Source organism: Rana temporaria, chromosome 4 (genome assembly GCF_905171775.1).
Source record: "Rana temporaria chromosome 4, aRanTem1.1, whole genome shotgun sequence".
NCBI lineage: Eukaryota > Metazoa > Chordata > Amphibia > Anura > Ranidae > Rana > Rana temporaria.
In genome coordinates, this window is record NC_053492.1 from 116433486 (window position 1) to 116459727 (window position 26242).

Sequence of the window (26242 nt, forward strand, 5' to 3'; positions counted from 1 at the left end):
TCCCAGGCAATGCCGCTTTTAGATAGATGGATTCTCCATTTTTTATTCTAGTAGGACCAAAAAGACATTCCCTGGCCTCTAGATCCTTTATTTCTGAATAGATTTGACATATTGCTTTGCAGGCTTGAGTTTCAAAAGAAACTAGGGCTGTAAAGTTATTCTAAGGCCCCATACACACGAGAGGATTTATCCGCAGATACGGTCCAGCGGACCGTTTCCACGGATAAATCCTCTCAAAGATATCCGCTGATTTCGATGGGATGGAGTGTACACACCATCCCATTGAAATCCGCGCGGAAATCCTCTGCCGATGACGTGTCGCGCCGTCGCCGCGATTATGACACGGCGACGGGCGCGACGCTGTCATATAAGGAATTCCACGCATGCGTCAAATCATTACGACGCGTGCGGGGAATCCCTTTGGACGAATGGATCCGGTAAGTCTGTACAGACGAGCGGATCCATCCGTTGGAATGGATTCCAGCAGATGGATATGTTGTGCAGCACAACAAATATTCGATCTGCTGGAATCCATCCCAGAGGAGATTTCTCCGCGGAAACAGATCCGCTGGCGTGTACACACCATAGGATCTATCCGCAGAAACCCATTTGCTGGGATTTATCTGCGGATAGATTCTATCGTGTGTACGGGGCCTTAGGCTTTTAGACATCAGGCCTCTCTGTCTAAGATCTGTAATGCTGCAACCTGGCCTTCTCTACAAACATTTTCAAAATTCTATAAGGCCATCTGCCTTGGCAGAAGCTAGTTTTTGTTGAAAGGTTCTGCAATTCCTATTTTCATCTTGTTGGGCCAGTTCCCTGCTGTATTGTTTTTGTGTGTCTGCCTCTCTGTTTGACTGTTTTTGGATATCCCCAGGTTACCAATTATCAGGCTGTGTCCCTCAATGAATGATAGAGAGCAGAGGATTTTTTGTATTCCTTCCCTACATATGCCATCATTCTCCCTTTGGACTGATTGCTTGCTACAACTGAGCATGTATAAGAGGTTATAGTCTCAAGGGGGCTGGCTTAGTGCCGGTTTACACAGGGGCGACCTGTCAGGTGACTTAACTGCCTGACAAGTCACGCTACATGCATTGCAATGGAACCGTTCTAATAGGAGCAATTCAAGTCGCTCTGACTTCGAAAAAGATTCCTGTACTACTTTAGGGCAACTTCGGAGCATCTTGCATTGACTGCTATACAGAAGTCATTTTGCACGTCACGCTGAAGTCACGCTGTACAGGGCGTTTTCAGAGTCGGGCAAGAGTTGGGCGACTTTGAAGCTGCCCCTGTGTGAACTGGCCCTTACAGTTTTTATGTGCCTATTTCTCCGGTAAGCGGCAGCATAAACCTATGTTGCTTATTATCAACATAGGGCTTATATGCATATGACAAACTTATGTTAAAAGGACAACATCAAAAATGGAGACTCCTTTGTGAGAAACCAGGCTCTTAACTTGGGATAAACTCTGGGACTTCATACAAAATGAATTTAAATTTTGGGTGTACATAGGGTAAGCCATTTCGTTATTTCATTGCTGATTAAAATCAATAGATTATCTGCAGTAATAATAGCCAGCACAAATCATATGATCTAAAATGGAGAAAAGCAGTTTTTTTTGTTTTTTTTAATGGTATGCGACAGAAATAATAAAAGATAACTTCACATCACATATGAATAATGTTCGGTAAGAAAATTCAGATCATATAAAAGGTGTATTCTGTCAAATATAAGAACTCTGAAAGCACCAATAAAGCAATATGACCATATACAGATATATACCGCTATTATTAATGTGTGAAAAAAAATATAGAAAATACTAAAGTATACACTGTATAGCGGACTACATGACTCGGCCAGAATTTCAAGGGGTATTCAATCAGATGTCCACGTACAACTACTAGTGCACGAATAAAGATCCTTTGTGGGGCATCCAAAAACATTTTTTTTATTGACTCAAAAGGGGCACTTAAAAAAATAAATTGGCAACACGGACGTGTCTTACTGATTCATATGAAGTATATTTAAAGTCCTATTTAAAGGAATATGTAATTAAGAAATTTAAAATGTATTTCAAGTATCAACATGAACAATATAAAACATCTTCTTGTAACAAACAGATGTGCTTTATTGATAACTGCAGGTTACATAGCAGTATAAAGAAACAGTAGTTCTCCACTTGAAAATCACATAAGGGTAATACATTTAGAACATAGACATATAGGACTTGTCAGTCCTTTGCAAGAACAAAAGAGATCACACTATTCAGATCAAAACCGAAAAACAATACAAAGTATATTGCTACCAGTGAAACTTCCAAGTTTAGAGAAGAAGCCCAAACAAAACACACTATTGTGGAAGAACTCAAGTCAAGGTCCAAGAGGACAATGCGAAAATGTATACCAAAAAAATGGCCCCTTTTGGGGATAAGAACATATAAACCAACAGCTGCCCCCTTTAAAGTGAACAAATCATGAAACTGTGTAGAATTATAAAGTAAAGAATGAGGCGCTATATATGTTCATGTGAAAAATTGGCACAAAGAAAAACACTGCATCAAACTTAAATGTGCACATTAATTAAAAAATAAGCAAGCATAAAGTCCATAAATGAATAAATCCCAATACCAAAATGGAATGCCCTGAGATGAAACTTCTAGATCTTCCAGCACGAGTGCTCAGTATGAAGATGGCCACTCACCAGAGCTGCTTGACCCCTTTTTACAGGAACACCAGATTGGTTCCGCTAATGGCATAAATCCACTCCAATGGCAACTCAGGAAAGGGTTAGAATGTAAAAAATTACTCCACAGGAGACACGGATAAAAGTCTCATAGTCTAGCAGTTTTTTTAATAAATTAAAAACAGCAGCAATGATAGCAGTTACACTCACATGTAATAGTGCCTGGCCCGGCACTAGGTGTAAACAGTGTGTGTGAGTCAGCTGATCCCGGGGGTGGCGTGTGTTCCGCTCTGAAGCGCAAAGCCTGGTGTGGGGTATCAAATATGGACCTGGAAATAACAGATCCTCTGCTTCGACATATGTTTCCTCCACAAATGGCTCTTCAGAAAGTGATGTCATGCCACTTCCTACTTGCTTTTATGTGGGTAGAAAGGCTGCTATTGGTGAGGCTCCTCCAAAATGGAGGAGAAGACAAAAATGTATTACAGAATCTGCCTCTAGGGAGCGCTGATGCACACACGCTGCCCACACTGCACATAAATAGCCAACCTTACAAAGGGATCAATAAATTAACTAATACATACAAATATTTATAGTCCGCAATCACCTAAGCAGTGATAGATAAACTATTTTGATGCATGGCCAGGCACTATTACATGTGAGTGTAACTGCTATCATTGCTGCTGTTTTTACTTTATTAAAAAATTACTACACTATGAGACTTTTCTCCGTGTCTCCTGTGAAGTCATATTTTACATTCTAGCCCCCTTCCTGAGTGGACATTGGAGTGGATTTATGCCATTAGCGGAACCAATCTGGTGTTCCCAAAGCGTTTTTTGACCGTCCTGTAAAAAGGGGTCAAACAGCTCTGGTGAGTGGCTATCTTCATACTGAGCACTAGTGGTGGAAGATCTAGAAGTTTCATCTCAGAGCATTCCATTTTGGTGTTGGAATTTATTCACTTATGGACTTTATGCTTGCTTATTTTTTCATTAATGTGCACATTTAAGTTTGATGCAGTTTTTCTTTGTGCCAGTTTTTCACATGAACATGTATAGCGCCTTATTCTTTACTTTATAATTCTCTCCAAGAAGACAATACCTTAACAAAATTTCCAGTGACAGCCCCTGTTGGAGTAGGTCATTTTATATAGGGGAAAGCTGCATCAACCATAGCTCCCCAGGCAGACACCTCCGGCTTGGCCGAGGAAACCCATTTCAGTAGAATTTCTTTCTTTGCATAATACAAGATATACACTATGAGAAGCTTAGAGTGATGAGAGCGTCGGTCATCATCTGGTATTCCCAGCAATGCTATAGATGGAGTGGGTACTAGGTTGAGTTGTAGTCTAAGATTTATTTTAGCAAAAACAGCCTGCCGATATGACCCTATTACGGGGCATTCCCAGAACAATATAAAACATCTTCACTACTTTTGTAACATGTACAATTTTTTTTACACAACTCAATAAAACCTAGTTTTAACATTACATACTTTGAAGCTCCACGTTGCCCAAGTGAAGAATAGCTGCAAGCAGTTTGTTTATGTCAGCCTGATCTTGATCAGAGAAAAGAAGAATCTTCATGGCAGAGCGGACTTGAGCATAATCCCTGGTATCATTGCGCCCATCACATTCTATGCAGTTACCCTAGAGTAGGATCAGGAGGAATTTGATTTAAATCAATTGTTTTTCTAAAGAATTCTACATTAACGAAAATGTGGTTGGTACTTCATAGTGAAATCCTAATCATGCTGATGATTTTGTGTTTACTAGGTAGCTTATAAACTAAATGGATAGCACAAAAAAAAAAAAAAAAAAAAAAATATATATATATATATATATATATATTTTTATTTTTATTTTTTTTTTGATGGATAGATGTCTCCCTGCCCACCATTTCAAAGACACGCCTACCTGTCTATGATCAGCTTATGTGGAAAATGATCCATCAGTCTACATCTAAGTAAATCATTGCTATCATCATAAAGATAAGACAATATACAAACACACACACCAAAAAGCAGCTAATAACCTAACCACTTCATTAAACCCCCTTCGTGCCCAGACCAATTTTCAGCTTTTAGCGCTGACGCATTTTGAATGACAATTGCGCGGTCATACAACACTGTACCCAAATTATATTTTTATCATTTTTTCCCCATAATAGAGATTTCTTTTGGTGGTATTTGATCATCTCTGCGATTTTTATTTTTTGCGCTATAAACATAAAAAGACAGAAAATTTGGAAAAAAAACACAATATTTTTTACTGTTTGTTATAATAATATCCCAATTTTTTTTTTTTTTTAAATCGCAATAAGCGTATATTGATTGGTTTGTGCAAAAGTTATAGCGCCTACAAAATAGGGGATAGATTTATGATTTTTTTTTTTTTACTAGTAATGGCGGCATTTTTTTTGTCAGGCCTGCGATATTGCGGCGGACGCATCGGACACTTTTGACACAATTTTGGGACCATACACATTTATACAGCGATCAGTGCTATAAAAATGCACTAATTACTGTATAAATGTGACTGGCAGTGAAGGGGTTAACACTAGGGGGCGAGGAAGGGGATAAATGCGTATCCTGGGTGTGTTCTAACTGTGTGGGGGGAGGGGACTGACTGGGGGAGGTGACCGATGCTGTGTCCCTATGTACAAGGGACACAGATCGGTCTCCTCTCTCCCTGACAGGACGTGGAGCTCTGTGTTTACACACAGAGCTCCACGTCCCTGCTGTCACCTGGCGAACACCGCGGTCACCAGGCACACGCATCGGCTTCCCCGCTGCGCGCCCCCAGCGGCACGCACGGGGAATGTCAACAGGACGTCCAAAGACGTCCACTCGGCACTTGAGAGCCGCGCAGTGGACGTCTTTCGTCCATAGCGCGGATCCCAAGTGGTTAAGAAGTCAACTTTTTCCTTTGTTTTCAGTCTGTTCTACTCCTCTCTTGGTAATGTAAAATTGTATCTAGATAAAAGATTGTGTAAATATAGTCATCAAGGAAAATATGATGCACACAAGTGAGTGACAATACCACAGTGAGATATTTGTAGTCTGAACAGTTGCCAAGGTTTAGCTTCTTCTTTTGTTCTGAACTCATGCCGAGTAAGATGCAGTAAAATATGTGGTAGTTTCTCTCTCCTGTAGCCTGATAAATGACAAGAATGAGAGCAATTAAATTACTACATCAAGTAAAAACTATTATCACATACTGTTCCATGAAAAAGTATTCATACCCCTTGAAATTTTCCACAATTTGTCATGTTAGAACAAAAAACGCAAATGCATTTTATTGGGATTTTATGTGATAGATCAAAACAAAGTGGCACATACTTTTGAAGTGGAAGGAAACTGATAAATGGTTTTCAATATTTTTTTACAAATAAATATCTGATAAATGTGGCATACATTTGTATTCAGCCCCCTTTACACTGATACCCCTAACTGAAATCTAGTAGAACCAATTAGTAAAAAGAGTCCACCTGTGTGTAATTGAATCTAAGTAGGAATACAGCTGTTCTGTGAAGCCCTCAGAGGGTTGTTAGAGAACCATAGTGAACAAACAGCATCATGGAGGCCAAGGAAAAAAAAAAGGACAGGTCAGGGATAAAGTTGCGGAGACGTTAAAAGCAGATTAGCTTAAATTAAAAAAAAATTCCAAGCTTTGAACATCTCATTGAGCACTGTTTAATCCATCATCCGAAAATGGAAAGAGTATGGAACAACTGAAAACCTACCAAGACATGGCTGTCCACCTTAACTGACAGACTGGGCAAGGTAAGCATTAACCAGAGAAGCAGCCAAGAGGCCCATGGTAACTCTGGAGGACCTGCAGATTCCACAGCTGAGGTGGGAGAATCTGCCCACAGGACAACTATTAGTCATGCACTTCACCAATCTGGCCTTTATTGAAGAGTAGCAAGAAGAAAGCCATTGTTGAATGAAATCCATAAGAAGTCCCATTTGCAACTTGTGAGAAGCCATGTGGGGGACACAGTAAACATGTGGAAGAAGGTGCTCTGGTCAGATGAGACCAAAATTTTACTTTTTGGTCTAAAAGCCAAACGCTATGTGTGGTGGAAAACGAACACTGCACATTCCCTTGAACACACCATCCCCACCGTGAAACATGGTGCTGGCAGAATCATGTTGTGGGGATGCTTTTCTTCAGCCTGTTAGGCCTAGTACACACGAGAGGATTTATCCGCGGATACAGTCCAACGGACCGTATCCGCGGATAAATCCTCTCGAGGATTTCCACGGATTTTGATCCGATGGAGTGTACTCACCATCGGATCGAAATCCGCGCCGAAATCCCATCGCGATGACGTGTCGCGCCGTCGCCGCGATGATGACGCGGCGACGTGCGCGACGCTGTCATATAAGGATATCCACGCATGCGTCGAATCATTACGACGCATGCGAGGGATGGGTTCGGACGGATCGATCCGGTGAGTCTGTACAGACCACCGGATCGATCCGCTGGTTCCGATTCCAGCGGATAGATTTGTAGACATGTCTACAAATTTTTATCTGCTGGAATTCGGAAATATCCGCGGATAAATATCCGCTGGAATGTACACACCATAAAATCTATCCGCTGAAACCGATCCGCTGAGATTTTTCAGCGGATGGATTCTATCATGTGTACGGGGCCTTAGAGTCTGCAAAAGATGTGAGACTGGTGTAGAGGTTCACCTTCCAGCAGGACAACGACCCTAAACATACAGCCAGAGCTACAATGGAATGGTTTAGATCAAAGCATATTCATGTGTTAGAATGGCCCAGTCAAAGTCCAGACCTAAATCCAATTGAGAATCTGTGGCAAGACTTGAAATTTTCTGTTCACAGATGCTCTCCATACAATCTGACAGAGCTTGAACTATTTTGCAAAGAACAATGGGCAAAAATGTCATTCCATAGATGTGCAAATCTGATCGCAACATCCCCAAAAAGACTTGCAGCTGTAATTGCAGCGTAAGGTGGTTCTACAAAGTATTAATAAAGTATCTCCTTCCACTTCACAATTATGTGCCACTTTCTGTTGGTCTATCACATAAAATCCCAATAAAATACATTTATGTTTTTGGTTGTAACATGACAAAATGTGGAAAAAAATCAAAGGGTATGAATACCTTTTCAAGGCACTGTAAATGGTTGTGTGTTAGAGTGACTGAAGTAGGCAAAATTAGCACATGCTAATGATTTTGTCAAGCTTTTCTCTAGGCAACCTTTTACTATACATACTTCACTGCACCAAAAAAAAAAACACAATTTATTCATGACACTGGGCCAGATCCACAGACAGAGTACGCCGGCTACTTTCAAATTACCTGCGTCGTATCTTTAGTTTGAATCCTCAAACCAAGATACAACGGCATCTGGGTTTGATGCGACAGGCGTACGGCTTCGTACACCTTCGGATCGTAGATGCAATACTTCGGCGTCCGCTGGGTGGAGTTCGCGTCGTTTTCCGCGTCGGGTGTGCAAATTAGCTATTTCCGACGATCCACGAATGTACGCGCGGCCGTTGCATTCTCTTACGTCGTCTCTAGTCGGCTTTTTCCGGCGTATAGTTAAAGCTGGTATTTTGCGGCGTATAGTTAGATTTGCCATGTTAAGTATGGCCGTCGTTCCCGCGTCGAAATTTGAATTTTTTCTTTTTTTTGCGTAACGCGTCCGTGAATCGGGATGGACGTAAGTCACGTCTAAGTTTAAAAAATGACGTCATTTCGTGCAATGCGCGGCGGGAAATTTCAAAACGGAGCATGCGCAGTTCATTCGGCGCGGGGACACGCTACATTTAATTGAAACACGCCCCCTAATCGCCGATTTGAATTCCGCCGCCAGAAATACACTACGCCGCCGTAACTTACGGCGCAAAATCTTTGAGGATTCGAAAGAACGCCAGGTAAGGTACGGCGGCGTAGCGTATCTCTGATACGCTGCACCGATCCATTTCTATGTGGATCTGGCCCATTGTTTTTATTCTTTATATCATTAGAAAAATACTCCCAGTAAGCTTAGTACGAGGTCACACAAATCAAAGAGATCCAGAAGCTAAGTAGAAGCCACCATCCAGTGAGGTACCTAGAACCTTTAATGTGCCTGGCCACCAATCAGTTCTCTTGCAGCACCCCCTAAAATGCAATAAAAATATTAACTTTTTTGAAAGTTTAAATTTGCATATTGCTAGGCATTCCCATTGCCTTCACAAGCACTGTGGGACTGAGAACAGAGTATTCACGGTAGCCCTATACCCAGAATGTCTAATATTTATAGTGGGTATGACCGTGAGTGGGTCTATAGTAGATGGCACACTAACAGTTAGTGGCCCCAGAGGTTGCATGCTATCCAGTCACAAGGTGCTTTGATTTGTACTAAGTGCTGAAAGTGAGTCCTAGTTCACACCTATGCGACTGTATGCGCCTTGGTTGACGCACAACAATGAATGACTAAAACATTTCTGTTAATTTCTATGGAGCTTACACCTGTGCGTTTTTCTTTTGTGCATCTTGGAAAGAATACAGGTGGGAAATGAAGCACATGGGAAATGCATGAAAAATTTAAATGCAGATGCATAGGTATGAACCTAGCCTGACAGTGTTTGGAACTACCAGCTTTATATAGTTTTCTGCTACAGAGTTGGTAATATAGATATGGTTGCCAAAACATCCAGTTTCCACTCCTGATTAACTGGCAAACACTCCAGTATTATGGAATGCACACAGTTGCTATTATACAGTCCTGTATTATGGAATGCACACAATTGATATTATACAGTCCTGTATTATGGAATGCACACAGCGGATATTATACTGTTTCCTTTACATTTCTTCAAGATCAGATTATAAGGAGCATAGCATACTAGCAATGCTTTTGCATCAATAATTTTCCACAGTTGGATCTAATAAAAAATGCAAAAGAAAAATATATAAATGAATAATTGAATTAAATGTAACTAATAGAGTCTGTCTAACAAAAATACTTAATTGATTTACATTTAAACTGAAACACAACAACAATGAATATGCAAAGTAAAAACAAACTATTTAGGAGAGCGCATGTGCGAGGCTCTGAGGATGGCTGTCTGAGCCAAGAGCTCCGCTCCAGCAGTGTACAGCGGCGCCCACAGAAGCCATCACGGCGAACAGTTATACCCCAAATTGAAGAGCAGGTAGATAATCAACCTAGGAACACCCCTCTAAGCTGTTTTTCTCATTTTAAAAGACTTTAAAGCTGCAATTTCAATCCGTTGTCACGGACAAAACATCCAAGATGGCCGCCACAGCATGGCATATAGCCTCCAGTGAACCCTGCCTCACAGAAAATAGACATGTAATCACCTCAGCGGCTCAAAATTTCACCTCAGAAACCCATACAGGACCCCCACAAAGACTTTCCCCCTCAATATCTGGCTCTCCATACACATCCATAGGGAACAATTCTTCAGCTCAGAATACCTTATTTCTGTCAAAAACTCGTCTTCAGAGACCAGGCTTTTCAAATGGAGGACCTATTCCAGAAATTTTCAGAACTTCTGGACAGGAAACTGGCTCAAAAAGCGGCAAAAATAACTGGGGACCTGAAAACTGATTTCCAAAATTTAGGAGCAAGGATAGACACAATAGAACATAAACTGGAATAAACAGTGTCTGTTTCTAATCAACATTCCAAACATTTATCCACAGTCCAGGAGCAACTTGATTATGCCATCTCCAAAATTGATGAACTGGAGAACAGGTCCCCGCAGGTACAATATTAGAATCAGAGGGTTAACTGAAATGTTCCCCAACACCGCCTTGAACTAGAAAAGGCCCACAGAGGCCTTGGACCCCCCAGAAAATATGGAAAACCCAGAGACATTGTTGCCAAACCACATTATAATTCTGTAAAGGAAGAGGTCATGAAACAGGCCAGATATGCCTCCCAAGTTTTATGCCAGGGACACCCTATCCAGTTATTTGCGGATCTCACTCCCTCCACAATTCAACATGGAAGAGCACTAAAAGCATTATTACTAGGGGCGTGGCCTGGACCTGCATGGTGTGAGGAGTGCTGAACGGGAGCTCCGCTTGCCAAATATCCGTAAGATGGTGCTGGCTCCTCTTCCCCTGCGTGCCCGGCTGCGCAGGACACTGCACGAGTGCTGGAGGCTTTTTCCGACTGCAAAATACTCTGACGTGTAAGATTGAAGAGGTGGGGATCGATGTATCGCTAATCCGCCAAGACCTGCAAAAACATCGGGAGCGGTTCACGGAGACAGAGACCCGCATCAGCGGCGTGGAGGACGAGGTGCCGCCTTTACAAGTCACTACCAAGCGCCTTCAACTTCAGCTTACAATTGTCTTAGCCAAGCAAGACGACATGGAAAATCACCTTAGGAGGTGCAACTTGCGATTTGTTGGTTTGCCTGAGGGTGCAAAGGGCTCGGACCCCCCCTCATTCCTGGAGAACTTACTTATCACCTCCTTTGGAAGGGCTGAATTTTCTACAACCTTTGTGGTGGAAAGGGCTCACAGGCTGGCTGCCAAACCTCCTCCCCAAGGTACGCCACCTCGGACATTAATTGCCAAGCTGCTCAATTTCCGTGACCGAGATGCTGTCCTGCGCCTAGGCTTCGTGTCGCTGGAGAGGACAGGGCACACTTCTTTGACACGCCGAAGACTGTTTTTACCTGGCTGGAAAACAAATCGTGAGCCCGCCTAAAGCCATCGGGAACCGCCTGACTTACACTGCGGGGGATGACTTGCACCCTTCTGGGTTTTTCTGAGGAGCTTGGGACTACTCCATATGAAGGTACTGTTTCTTCCATCTCTTACCCAAAACTCCCCATGCTCTGTTTTCCCCACTCTGGCCTGGCCGCTCTCCCTATTTGATCATGCTCCGTTCATGCTGCCCCCCTTCTTTCTCAACAACTCCTCTCTCACCATCCCACATATGTTCCCTGGTGGTGGGCACAAACTGTAAGGCCCCTTTCAGACGGACGGATAGAATGGTGCTTTTAGCTGCGGATTTTCTATTTTTCTACCGCAGCTAAAAGCACACAATGTTTACCTATGGCCCCATTCACACACAGCGTTTGCGCGCGATTACGTTACATGCGGTTTGGTGCGAATAGAAAAAATAGAATTGAATGGGTCCAGGTGCGATGTAGCGCCGCTATATGCACATAACCGCAGGTAATCGCAGTCTTTTTTGTCAACTGCGGATAGCAGTGTTTTAGAATTCAAGGGACCCAAACAAAAACAAAAAAAATAAAAATGGTTGCTATGGAAATGAATACCGCAGCTAAACGCGGCCGCAGTTAAACGCACGTAAACGCATGTAATCGCAATGTGCAAATGCAGCTAATCGCAGTGCCTGGAGCCTTGAATTTCACAAAACATTTGTAGTGCTTTTAACTGCGGCAAAACAGCCGTCCATCTGAAAGGGGCCTAACCCTGAACATTTGACTTCCACGGCAAGCTACTACCTGTTATGACAGCCGGGACACAAACTCAAGTCTCCAAGTCCTTTTGTTCCCCCCACACATGCTATCCTGGAGATCCAAGACCGGGGGTCTCACTCCTGGTACTGCTGCTTTCTCTGCAGCGGATAATCGTCCCCCTAGTTATGGGAGCCCTCACGGGCCTCGTTATTCTCAATACCAAGTGTAATGTTTGTTGTACAGCACAAGTATGGTTTCCCTGGCTTGTCTAGTCCCAGGACGTTGCACCCGGTATTTGCTCGGTGCGCGGCCTACCCGGACACTCCAGTGTGTTAGTTTTTTTTAGGGCTGTTACTGATTAAAATTTTTGTGTTCGATTAATCGTTTTTTTTTTTAATCGATTAATCGACTAATTTTGATTAATTAACGCAAGAATATACACATTTGCCCCCATGCTGTAAGATTATACACATTTGCCCCCATGCTGTAATATTATACACATTTGCCCCGATGCTGTAAGATTATACACATTTGCCCTGATGCTGTAAGATTATACACATTTTCCCCATGCTGTAATATACACATCTGCCCCCATACTGCAAGAATATACACATCTGCCCCCATGTGTACATTACAGCAGCATGGGGGCAGATGTGTACATTACAGCAGCATGGGGGCAGATGTGTACATTACAGCAGCATGGGGGCAGATGTGTACATTACAGCAGCATGGGGGCAGATGTGTACATTACAGCAGCATGGGGGGAGATGTGTACATTACAGTAGCATGGGGGCAGATGTGTACATTACAGTAGCATGGGGGCAGATGTGTATATTAAAGCATGGGGGCAAATGTGTATATTAAAGCATGGGGGCGAATGTGTATGTAAAGCATGGGGGCAAATGTGTATGTAAAGCATGGGGGCAAATGTGTATGTAAAGCATGGGGGCAACTGTGTATGTAAAGCATGGGGGCAAATGTGTATGCAAAGCATGGGGGCAAATGTGTATGCAAAAAACAAAAAACAAAAAGTACAGCGCACAGTGGTCAAGTAAATGTCACTTTATAGTCTGTAAATGTAAAAGCACGAAACGAACATGAACAAAAAATAGCAGCAATATGACAGCGAAGTTAAAAATGATTACAAAGATGACAGTCCTCTATGCATACACTGCAATGGTAATAGAGATGGTAAAATTTAAACCAAAGATCAGTATGGGGAAATGGCAAATATTGTTCCCAGACAGTGGACACACTATAGTGTGAGGAGGTGGTACAATACCTCAATAATGTCTCTCATACCTCCATGCTGGGGGATGGTACAGGCAGTGGAAAGGTGTTGTCCACGCCAAGGGCAGTCAGTGAGATGGTTCTGGTGCAGGGAAAAGTTCATCTAAGTCCCCCGGATATAAGAGCGAGGCCCACGGGAGCGGGATCCTCCTCACAGCTGTGATGTAAGACAGCGAGGGTAGCCTGGAACGAACGTGGCTACACTGGTCCCATGACGTTGCCGCGTCGATCAAAGCAAGGAGGGGGCGGGATCTTCGCTGTATCGCAGAGGACAAGGAAGGAAGCGGTGTCCGGACGCCGTCCCTCAATCGGTCATGTGATACTAGCGGCCAATCAGGAGAGTAGAACCCAAGCAATGGAGAGGCTATGGGGAGGCATGTACTGACGTCACTGCAAGGATCCCCGAGTGTCAGAGTGCATAAGGACAGCACCTAAGAGTTTCTTAAAGCGTCAGAGGACCTTAGAAAACAAGGGGGTGAGCCGTGACTGACATGTTTCGCGTCAACTGACGCTTTGTCAAAGTCATGGGGGCAAATGTGTATGCAAAGCATGGGGGCAAATGTGTATGCAAAGCATTGGGGCAAATGTGTATGCAAAGCATTGGGGCAAATGTGCATGTAAAGCATGGGGGCAAATGTGCATATTCTTGCAGTATGGGGGTAGATGTGTATATTCTTGCAGTATGGGAGCAGATGTGTATATTAAAGCATGGGGGCAGATGTGTATATTAAAGCATGGGGGCAGATGTGTTTATTACAGCATCTGCCCCCATGCTTTAATATACACATCTGCCCCCATGCTTTAATATACACATCTGCCCCCATGCTTTAATATACACATCTGCCCCCATACTGCAAGAATATACACATTTGCCCCCATGCTTTACATACACATTTGCCCCCATGCTTTACATACACATTTGCCCCCATGCTTTACATACACATATGCCCCCATGCTTTACATACACATATGCCCCCATGCTTTAATATAAAGGATGGTTGTCGTCCTCTTACCTACAGACCCGTCCGCAGAGTAGCTGATGGACACGTGCGCAAGGGAAGATAATACAAGCAGGCGGGCGGGTGATGATGACGTCAGCGCGCCGCTACTTGGCTGCCGCCGGGTGGACCAAGATGGCCGCGGCTCCGGAGCTAGGCCGAAGCCGCGGTCTTTCCTATGGGCGAGACCGCGGAGCTCACTCCGCAGATCGTCGATCAAAATAATTTTAGTCGATCAAAGAAATTAACGATTAATCGAACAATTAATCGTTAATTTCCGCAGCCCTATTTTTTTTTATTTAAAGTTTTACTGTTGGTTTAATGTTTGTCAAGTGTATTGCGCGCAGAAGAGTATTGCTTACTGGTGTTCAATTGATGACATGAGTGATACAAAAACAAAGCTAAATCTGCGCTATCGTAGTAGTGAGCAGCTACAAACAATCTAGTGAAACAAGAAAGCAATATATGGTATACAAAAAATTGTAGCGCTAAAATGAAAGTTGAAAAATAACACAAAACACTGAAAGTCTATATCAACACTGAATGACAGTGCAATCAAATGCAAGTCCATGTGAGTGTGTAAACTTGATAGATGGATAAACCATGTGCAGTAAATAATTCCAAACACCACAGTGATTCACGGTAAGCTTAACGTGTGAAAACAACACCCACCACCAGAAGGGGAGGCTTACCAGATAGCATACGCTCAAAGGGTCAATAAGGCTGAATGTAAATGGATGGGAGACACATCAGCAGGAACCAAATATGCAATCGTCAGGATATCCTGAAGACATCACTTGAACCAGGACAGGGGGAGGTATCAACAACTTGGAGATGACTCTCAGAAGATCAAACCAAACCATATCCAGAGTGCATAAAGGAAATGAAAGGCTCATAGTGTAATTCCGTAAAAACATGGAAGGTTTAATGACGGTTAAAAACACTTACAGTTAGATGGATAAAAAAGGACATCAATGTAGAAATGTGCATGGCAGCAGTAGACGCGTTTCGCAATAGTTTGCATCATCTGGGGTCTGATGATGCAAACTATTGCGAAACTCGATTGCATATTTGGTTCCTGCTGATGTGTCTCCCATCCATTTACATTCAGCCTTATTGACCCTTTGAGCGTATGCTCACTTGGGTTTAATATATCTGGTAAGCTTCCCCTTCTGGTGGTGGGTGTTGTTTTCACACGTTAAGCTTACTGTGAATCACCGTGGGGTTTGGAATGATGACATGGGTGATATACTGTACATTGCAATGGGACCTTGTACAATGGCATACTGCTGGGAAATCAATGGCTCATATTCCGGTCTCCTGTCCTGGCTGCTCTGGGCTCTGTGAGCGGTGTTACGGGCTCTCCCATTCGTGGGGTGATCTGGGGCAGCTGCGCGTGGGTGCTGGGTGGCGGGGACACTGATACCTATATATTGTTAACATGCCTAACGTGAAATGCATCACATGGATGTTTGACAAATTTATTTTTTTCCCAAGAAAGATGTTTGACAAATTTGCTTGGAATCTAGGAGCCAGCTAAAAAAAGTTAGGAGCCAGAAAACGCGCCCCTGTCCCGCCTAGCTCACGTGCAGAAGCGAACACATACGCGAGTAGTTCCCGCATATGTAAACGGTATTCAAACCACACATGTGAGGTATTGCCGCGATCGTTAGAGCGAGAGCAATAATTCTAGCCCTAGACCTCCTCTGTAACTTTTTTAAATGTCGCCTATGGAGATTTTAAAGGGTAAAAGTTTGTCGCCATTCCACGAGCGGACGCAATTTTGAAGCGTGACATGTTGGGTATCAATTTACTCGGTGTAACATTATCTTTCACAATCTAAAAAAAATTGGTCTAACTTTTAGTGTATTTTTTTCCCAAAAAAGTGCGCTTGTAAGACCGCTGCGCAAATACGGTGTGACAGAAAGTATTGCAATGACTGTCATTTTATTCTCTAGGGTGTTAGAAAAAAATATATATAATGTTTGGGGGTTCTAATTAGAGGGAAGGAGATGGCAGTGAAAACAGTGAAAAAACACAGAACTGCTAGAACTGTTTTACTTGTAATGCCAATCAGCCACCACAAGAAGGCACCAGATCACAGAAGGAAGCTTAGGCCTGCAGAAGGCCGCAAAGCTGCGGCCTCAATTACTGGCGGGGTGGCGGGGGAGGTGGGGGCGCACGGAGACACAGGATCATGTGTCTCCGTGCACCCCCACCTCCCGGGGCGGGCCCGCGCTGGCCGGTAATTGAGGCCGCGGCTTTGCTGCCTAAGCTTCCTTCTGTGAAGGCCGCAAAGCCGCGACCTCAATTACTGGCAGGCGCGGGTGCCAGGTCACAATTTCTTGACGCTATTTCGACCGGGCACCCAGATTTTGTCGAGCCCTGCCCTACAGCTGATCCGACCTGTTTCAGGGGATGCCAACTTTTATGGTCAATGACCCATATCTGGTGGGAATGTTCTAGAATCCGCCCCATTTGGGGAAAAATCTTCTCTATGATTTCCAAGGTCACTGGTTGCCAGGTTTCTAGGTCTCTTTCAATAGCTCTCCTAAATTCTCACATACCTCAAATACCAAAAACTACACAAAAACTAATCCATTTTATTCTCACAGGAGCCAAGCTTACAAATTGCCAAAGTATGGAAGAAACCTGAACCTTCTTTCTTGGAAGCCAAAAAAAAAATATCTTGGATAATGGCTCAAGAAAAGCTAGCTATTATTCTAATTGATACTGTTCCGAAATTCGAAAACCATTGGGAACCTTGGGCTAGATATGTAGGAATCTCTCTTACCCAGGGTATTCCTCCGGTTCCTACATAACTCTAAGTTAGGCACGTTTCCTATCTTCCCCTCCTTCCTATCCCTTCTTTCCTTTTTCTCTCATACTTTTTCCCTCTTCTTTTTATTTTTTGCCTCCTATAGGGATTTCTGGTGATGTTCTGAGTGAGATCTATCCCGCCCCCCTTTTTTTACTATCTGATTATACATAGAAATGATAGATAAAATATCCTCTTTCATATTTCATAGATAATAAGGCCGATCTCTTTTAGCCTGGCTATTCCAGGGATCTTTAAGTAAAACTGCAAGTATGGTGAGAGGTTTCCTCCCCTGGTGCACTTAGTTCCCGATAAGGGGCACCAGGAGGACAGAAATGTCTTTGTTAATCAATTGGCCTATATAGGAGAAACTTCTCTTATTTAAATTCTTCATATTAATTATTTAACATTATAAAACCACATCTATTGTTTTAATGATATGTCTTTATTTATCTACAAAATAGTAGAATTTATTCTAAGAGGTCATCTACCAGATGTACCATAATGTACTGAATTGTAATATTTATCTTCTGAAAATAATATATTTTGAAAGTAAAAAAAAAACGATTTATTGATAAATCAAAAGAAAACTGTAAAATCTGATTTTACAATGTGTTGCTAGTTTCAGATAGATTTTTATACACAATGGTACAGTTCTCTCATTTCCAAGCTATAATGTAGCAGTAGATAAATGATGTCTAGGCTGACAGACCTGCCTGCACACACGTGACTTTTCCAGGAGAAACTGGTCAATACGAGCTCCTTCAATCACACTATCCTTGGAGAAGTGAATTTCTATGTATTTGCCAAAACGGCTAGAGTTGTCATTTCTGATGGTCTTTGCATTTCCAAAAGCTGAAAAGTAAAACAAAGCAAATGTAAGGTCAATCCTTACACAAAACAACCCACCCAAATACCCCTTTTAAAATTGAAGCTTGTATCATAAGTGAATAAAAAGGGGGAAAAAATACAATAAATTAAGTATTTACTTGCTTTTATTTGCATTCATCACCAGAATGCTCAGGGTGACCTGCAGGTGTTTGGTCTCAATTTGTCACTAAACACGCCTCATAAAAAAAATATCAATAAATGCTGTATTACATGCTGTTCATACTCGCTCTCTATGGGATTCGTTTTCTGTATTCTGCAAAAATCCTGGTTAATTCTGTTGTTCTCCACCTCCCCCTTCTGTCTATGTCCCCACCACTGTTGAGGATTTTGCAGAGCAGTTTTGGCAGCTCTATATATGCTCAGTTTTCAGTGAGATTCTATGCTGAGCATTTCCTCCCTATCACATCTGAGAAGCCCATGTGACTCACATGTGGGCATATGCACAATGGTAAATGACAGCCCACTCCCTCCCTCCTGCTCTATGCCACTAACCAGCTAAATACAATGGGGCAGGATATTACATCTTGATTCTAAGACACAGGCTTCCTGCCCATACCACGTTATTGCCAAAAAATAATAAAGATTTGATTTCAAATATATATTTGTATGATGATTTAAAACAAACAGTTTATTGATATTATTAATTTATTTTTACTCTGTATCCCAAGGGCTGTTTTTTATTTTATTTTAAACATGTGACCAGTAGCAGAGTTCTAAAAGCTCCTTCTGCCACTGTTTCCCTGCAGACGGGCTAGGAAAAATCTGGGTCACGTGGCAGCTGTATATCGTTTAGGAAAAAGGTACTTATTAAAATAATGACAGTGCCATCCTCCACATACAGAAATAGAATGGACAATGTAAATTAAACAGTGTGTATTTAGTATCACTTTAAGACCACTACTCCCCATCTCTATTTACTGTAGTCTGTTTACCTTCCATGATCGGATTGGCCTCCAGAATTTGCTGCTCTATCCAAGAATGCTGCCCAGTTGAGAACGCAAAGAACTGCAGCATTAGCTTTGTGCTCTCTGTCTTCCCTGCTCCAGACTCTCCACTAAAATAAATAGTGTAGACCAAACAATTAATCTGTGGAAAGCCGTTCACAGCCATTACATATTACCAGCTTTTGTATTTGTAGATTGCCTGATTTTAATAGATATTGGCTAAAAAATTTCCTAAAAACAAAATAATGAACAAGCTTAAAAAATGGGTTACTGCTATCATATCATTCTAACTTCTATATAAAAGCATTGCTTAGCTGCCTATGGAGTTATCTTTCACACAGAATTAAGGAAGATGAAAGATTTCTCACTATTTAACCGCTGTGTACACTACATGTATAGTTACTGGGCTAACATCAAAACATATGCTTCTGATAATCATAATTTTTGTAGAGGAATCACGACTCCTTGAGTATCAACCATGTGTCAAATGTTTGGGATATTGAGACTATTATCATTCTCTGTCGATAATAAAAATCTAAAATAGTTAATATGCAAATACAGTGATACCTATTATAAATAAGGTGCCAAATGTGATATTAAACAGCGCTCAGAAAAATAAGTGAAAATGTAAATCAACAAATATAATATTGGTACAGTGACATAGTGAAAAATAAATAAATAATCCACCCTCTAAGTGAGTCAATATATAAGTGTCCAAAAATCCGTGCAAAAATCGCATAAAAAAATAACACCTTAACTTTCTAAGCTTGAACGTGGAATGGTCTAATCTGCCACCAGCTCAATTACCTAAGCAGCAGCTCCAGTACACCTGCACAAGGGCTGTGAGTAACACTTGGGCTATTCGTTGGTCTGCTGTGACCACTAGTTCACCTGGAGGATATCTTTATTTTTTGTTTTACACCGTGTCAGTTTTTGGATTTATACACTGCTTGTAACAAGAGTTACCTTTGTGAGTGCATTCTTTGGGAGATTTGTAGTGTGTTATTAAAAGTTGTGTTACAGTATCACACTATTGTGCTCTCTTTTTCTTATTTGCATATGGCTGTTATCTTGGAGTTTTCTTTTTGCTTCGGATCTCCATCTGTTTAACTGAATGCTCCACTCTATATGAAAAGAAGGAGTTCTATCAACTAAACTGAGGGGGTCAGTTAACAAGCCTGTGTGCCTAAACACGAAAGTGTCAGGCCATTTGTTGCGGTGAGTTTGCATTTCTGATGGGTGGTGGAAGCACGCAGTCACTGTGGTGTGGTGAAAGCACTTATTGAAGATCGGGAAGGATTTTTTCTTTTCCTTTGTTCTCCATTTATGAACTATTTATATATATTTTTTTGTTCACTTAGGCAGTTTATGGACTTTATTTGCCAACCTGGTATTTTTTGATGCGATTTTTGCACGGATTTTTGGACACTTATATATTGACTCACTTAGAGGGTGGATTATTTATTTATTTTTCACTATGTCACTGTACCAATATTATATTTGTTGATTTACATTTTCACTTATTTTTCTGAGCGCTGTTTAATATCACATTTGGCACCTTATTTATAATAGGTATCACTGTATTTGCATATTAACTATTTTGGATTCTATAATTTTTAAAGCAGCAGCTCTTGCATATTTATTAATTTATTCATTTATTTTATAAATATCACTAGTGTTCACATTTATTCTCCAGCTACGCGCAGTGAGGGTGGCTCACATTAGACGGCCCTTATCTCCACCCCTTTTTTCTACGATAATAAAAATCTGTTTAACCAAATAAGTGTAGGCAATAACCTAAAACAGAGCTCATTTAGCGAACCAAACTCCCTAAAATGTTTCACATAACAAGATGGTTTAATGCAAACAATTTGAAGTACACATCTTATTAGAGAAATATGCATGAAGTACACATCTTATTAGAGAAATATGCAAGAAATATACAGTAGATACAGTTATTGGTGGAAAGTGTTGTGCTGTGTCAGTCCCTGGCATCTTCCATATCTTTGATACAACATAAAAATCTCCAACTTCTTCTGCTGCATACTTTATAATATGATTCTACTCTTCCCAAAGCATTATGAGATTATAGTTGCATAGCATTACTGTGTTATATAGTATTCCTGGATTTTAAATGACCTAATTACATTCTAACTGTAATGATGATTTGAACTAAACAACTAAATAGAGTGTCCAGTGACTAATCACACTGATTATTTCTGACATACCTGATAACACAACACTGGTCATTATTATTTTTCTGCATGCTGAAGAAACAGGCATCTGCCAAAGCAAAGATATGCGGAGGAAGTTCCCCAATCCGCCGATTCCTGTATATTTTGATCTGTTCGGTGCCGTAGAACGGGAGCTCCTCATATGGATTAACAGCTACCAAGATAGCACCAGTGTATGTCTGAAACACAGGTAATTACATTGTGACAAAGTAATCTGCACCCCCCCAACCCACATAAAAAAAAAAATGAGGATTAAGCAATAAATAAGAACCATAACCCAACTCCAGTGTATTTGCAGGAAAATAGCAGGTAGCTGAGGTAATCTTCAAATCAAAAACTCTGCCCCTTACTTATAAATGAATTAAGAATGAAAAAACAGTGTCTTTTAATGACCTATTAGATGTGTCCTTACATTTTTTTAACCCGAGAAACAGCAAGTTCATATGCCAAAAGATGCACAGACAAGGAAAAGTGACTCACAACAATACACACAACAATACAGTATATTTTTATGGAATTAAATAGTAGAATTAAAAGAGTAGGAAAAAAAGGACCACCCCTTAGAACACTGATCAGTTATTATAATGTGTGGATCTACTGTATCTGCATTTACTACATACATCCAACAAAAGCCCTCTTATTGGGCGGCACAGCACATCACATAATCCACTGTATTTGACATGGAAGTTTCCACCATTTCCAGCCCATTTACTGCTTCTGAAAAACAGCATATGCCTTCTTTTCCTCTGCCAAACAATTGTAGATAAACAGCTATTTCTAAGTCTTGTTGTCTTACATATATTGTTTTCTCTTTGTATCGGACATGCAGGTTGTGGACAATACCAGCTTCATTAAGGTCACCCAGTCTGATCATATCTTCCACTCCCTGGGCTGAGCTTGGATGCATGGGATGGATGCGGTTAATGTTTCCGGCAGAGATCCAGTGTTCCTGAGACAGACAAAACCATATTCACTAATATCAAATATATTAATAGCATTTTCAATATTTTTCTGGCTTAAAGGGCCACTCCAACCAAATCGTTTTTCAAGTTTTGGATAGAATGGGCAAAAACTAGAACCTCTTTTCAGTTGTTATTGTTATCTGTGTCCCTATTGGATAGATATTCAATCACTTTTTATCTCAGAGACCAAACTGGAAATTAGGAATAACCCAACCAGGACACAGACAGTTATATAACATTGGTTAACTTTCTCTTCTGCATGGTATCCATGTTGGAGATATTTTCCTTTTACCTGTCCTTGGGAGTGCACAAAAAGTGAGGGTGATTGACCAAGTAAGGACATAGACAGCAATAAAAAAAAACGAATATTGTAGTGGTTTTAACACTTCCCAACTCTTGACAACTGTAAAAATAATGTTTTTGCTTAATTTCTGTTACCCTTTTGTATTAAGCATGACATGTTAACATTGCTGTAATTACAGTACCTTAATAAAGTATTCATCAACCTTTACATTTTCCACATTTTGTCATGTTACAACAAAAAACGTAAATATATTTTATTGGGATTTTATGTCATAGACCAACACAAATTGGTACATAATTGTGAAGTGGAAGGAACATTGTGTGAAAAGTATGGTGTGTACTTGTATTCAGCCCCCCTTGAGTCAATACTTTGCAGAACCACCTTTCGCTGTAATTATAGCTGCAAGTCTTTTTGGGTATGTCTCTACCAGCTTTGCACATCCTTTTTGCCCATTCTTCTTTGCAAAATAGTTCAGGCTCTGTCAGATTGTATGGAGAGCATCTGTGAACAGCAATTTTCTTAATTGGATTTAGGTCTGGACTTTGACTGGGCCAATCTAACACATGAATATGCTTTGATATAAACCATTCCATTGTAGCTCTGGCTGCATTTTTAGGGTCATTGCCCTGCTGAAAGGTGAACCTCCGTCCCAGTCTCAAGTCTTTTGCAGACTCTAACAGGTTTTCTTCTAAGATTGCCCTGTATTTGGCTTCATCCATCTTCCCATCAACTCTGACCAGCTTCCCTGTCCCTGCTGAAGAAAAGCATCTCCACAATATGATGATGCCACCACCATGTTCTTTTAACAGTGGGGATGGTGTGTTCAGGGTGATGTGTAGTGTTAGTTTTCTGCCACACATAGCGTTTTGCTTTTAGGCCAAAAAATAAAAATTTGGTCTCATCTGACCAGAGTGCCTTCTTCCACATGTTTGCTGTGTCCCCCACATGGCTTCTCAGAAACTGCAAATGGGACTTTCTTATGGTTTTCTTTGAACAATGGCTTTCTTCTTGCCACTTTCCATAAAGGCCAGATTTGTGCAGTGCACAACTGATGGTTGTCCTGTGGACAGATTCTCCCACCTGAGCTGTGGAACTCTGCAGCTCAACCACAGTTACCATGTGCCTTTTGTCTGCTTCTCCGATTAATGCTCCCCTTGCCTGGCCTGTGAGTTTAGGTGGACGGCCATGTCTTGGTAGGTTTGCAGTTGTGCCATACTCTTTCCATTTTGGATGATGAATTGAACAGTGCTCCGTGAGATGTTCAAAGCGTGGAATATTTTTTATAACCTAATCATGCTTCAAACTTCTCCACAACTTTATACTTGACCCGTCTGGTGTGTTCCTTGGCCTTAATGATGCTGATTGTTCACTGAGGTTCTCTGACAATGGATTTCTAATGTCTGGACCTCCGCTTTTGCTTTATCCCGGTATTATACCTGAGCCTTTTACCACTGTGCCTACTTAATATTTTGCACTGATGTCAGTTTATCTTTCTATGTTTGAGTGTATTGCCTAACATTTATGACCAGGTTGTCTGGTGGTATTGTTGTTTTTTTGTATGTTTCTTTCTGTTTGTTGGTTTGTCTTAAACCTAATAAAAAAAGGAAAAAAAAAAAGGTTCTCTGACAAACCTCTTAGGGCTTCACAGAACAGCTGTATTTATACTGAGATTAAATTACACACACTCTATTTACTAATTAGGTGACTTCTGAAGGCAAATGGTTCCACTAGATTTTAGTTAGAGACATCAGAGTAAAGGGGGCTGAATACAAATGCACGTCAGGCTTTTCAGATATTTATTTGTAAAAACAAATTGAAAACCATTTATAATTTTTCTTCCACTTCACAATTATGTGCCACTTTGTGTTGGTCTATCACATAAAATACATTTAAGTTTTTAGTTGTAACATGACAAAATGTGGAAATTTGCAAAAGGGTATGAATATTTTTCAGAACACTGTATATGTCACATTTTGGGTAGGAGAGACTAGGAGAGTAGGGTTAAAAATGTATGCATACAGTTGTGTGTTTGTAAGCGTCAATATTAAAAAGTTTAAATTATGATCTTTATTCAACAATAAACTTTGAATACAATTTATAATTTATATATTTATAATATAGTATCTCACAAAAGCGAGTACACCCCCCACATTTTTGTAAATATTTTATTATATATTTTCATGTGACAACACTGAAGGAATGACACTTTGCTACAATGTAAAGTAGTGAGTGTACAGCTTGTATAACAGTGTAAATTTGCTGTCCCCTCAAAATAACTCAACACACAGCCATTAATGTCTAAACCGTTGGCAACAAAAGTGAGTACACTCCTAAATGAAAATGTCCAAATTAAGCCCAATTAGCCATTTTCCTCCCCAGTGTCATGTGATTTATTAGTGTTACAAGGTATCAGGTATAATTGGTGTGTTAAATTTGGTGTTATTTCTCTCATGCTCCCAATACTGGTCACTGGAAGTCCAACATGTTACATCATGGCAAAGAACTCTCTGAGGATCTGAAGAAATTTTTTTTTGCTGTACATAAAGATGGCCTAGGCTATTAGAAGATTGCCAAGACCCTGAAACTGTGCTGCAGCATGGTGGCCAAGACCATACAGCGGTTTACCAGGACAGGTTCCACTCAGAACAGGCCTCGCCATGGTCGATCAAAGAAGTTGAATGCACATGCTCAGTGTCATATCCAGAGGTTGTCTTTGGGAAATAGATGATGAGTGCTGCCAGCATTGCTGCAGAGGTTGAAGGGGTGGGGGGTCAGCTTGTTAGTGGAAAAATGGCTAATTGGGCCCAATTTGGACATTTTTACTTAGGGTGTACTAACTTTTGTTGCCAGCGGTTTAGACATTAATGGCTGTGTGTTGAGTTATTTTGAGGGGACAGCAAATTTACACTGTTATACAAGCTGTACACTACTTTACATTGTAGCAAAGTGTCATTTTGTCAGTGTTGTTACATGAAAAGATATATTAAAATATTTACAAAAATGTTGTAAAACTTTTGTGAGATACTGTATATAAAACTTTTATTTATATTTATCATTCTTGTAAAACTTGATGCAACTCAGACTTTATGTTAGTTTATATAACTCAAGGTTAAATTATGTACAACTACCTGTGCAGGGCTGCTCACAGCTCAGTTCTCAAATGTTGTTGTAATTGTGGAACTGCAGACAATTTTCACATTTGTTTTTCATAAAGTAGGAATGATTAAAAAACATTTTTGTTTTTGTTTGTTTTTTTAATGCTGTCTGTATTTCTGTTGGGAAATTATGAGAAACTCCTCATTTGGGAGAGACAACAAAAAGTGGAAAAGGCTTGAAACTTTTCCCTTCATTTGCTAAGCAGGAGACAAATTTCCCCACTACTTCATTCAAAACTAAAAATCAAGTTCCTCTTTGTTGGAGCACAAACTTACTATGGATAGACAGACAGACGGAGTGAATAGACAGAGCATTTACCTTGCCATCATCATCTTCAAGCATTGTCTCTCCATTGTGGGAATCTTTAACCACTGCACCGATGGGCACTTTGCTTTCAGAAGTAATTTCGAACCACACATGTTCTCCCTGTTTTCAGAATATAGGTAGATATATCTTTTTTTATTGTACGATAACTCAAGTACGTTACACATCACTTACTACGCCAATGTTTAGGTGAGTTTCA

At 40.9% G+C, this 26242-nt stretch overlaps 1 protein-coding gene across 1 annotated transcript in view; it reads right to left on the minus strand.

Moving 5' to 3' along the window:
- The window catches only part of MYO7B (myosin VIIB), a 349736-nt gene that overhangs the window by 283028 nt on the left and 40466 nt on the right, over positions 1–26242 (minus strand). Inside the window, exons 3-9 of the mRNA XM_040348869.1 lie at positions 26038–26145; positions 22094–22246; positions 21292–21476; positions 19052–19173; positions 17941–18083; positions 5727–5840; positions 4181–4334 (exon numbers count right to left, since the gene is read on the minus strand). Of these exons, the coding sequence (XP_040204803.1) occupies positions 4181–4334; positions 5727–5840; positions 17941–18083; positions 19052–19173; positions 21292–21476; positions 22094–22246; positions 26038–26145 (979 nt within the window). The remainder of the gene's footprint in view (positions 1–4180; positions 4335–5726; positions 5841–17940; positions 18084–19051; positions 19174–21291; positions 21477–22093; positions 22247–26037; positions 26146–26242) is intronic.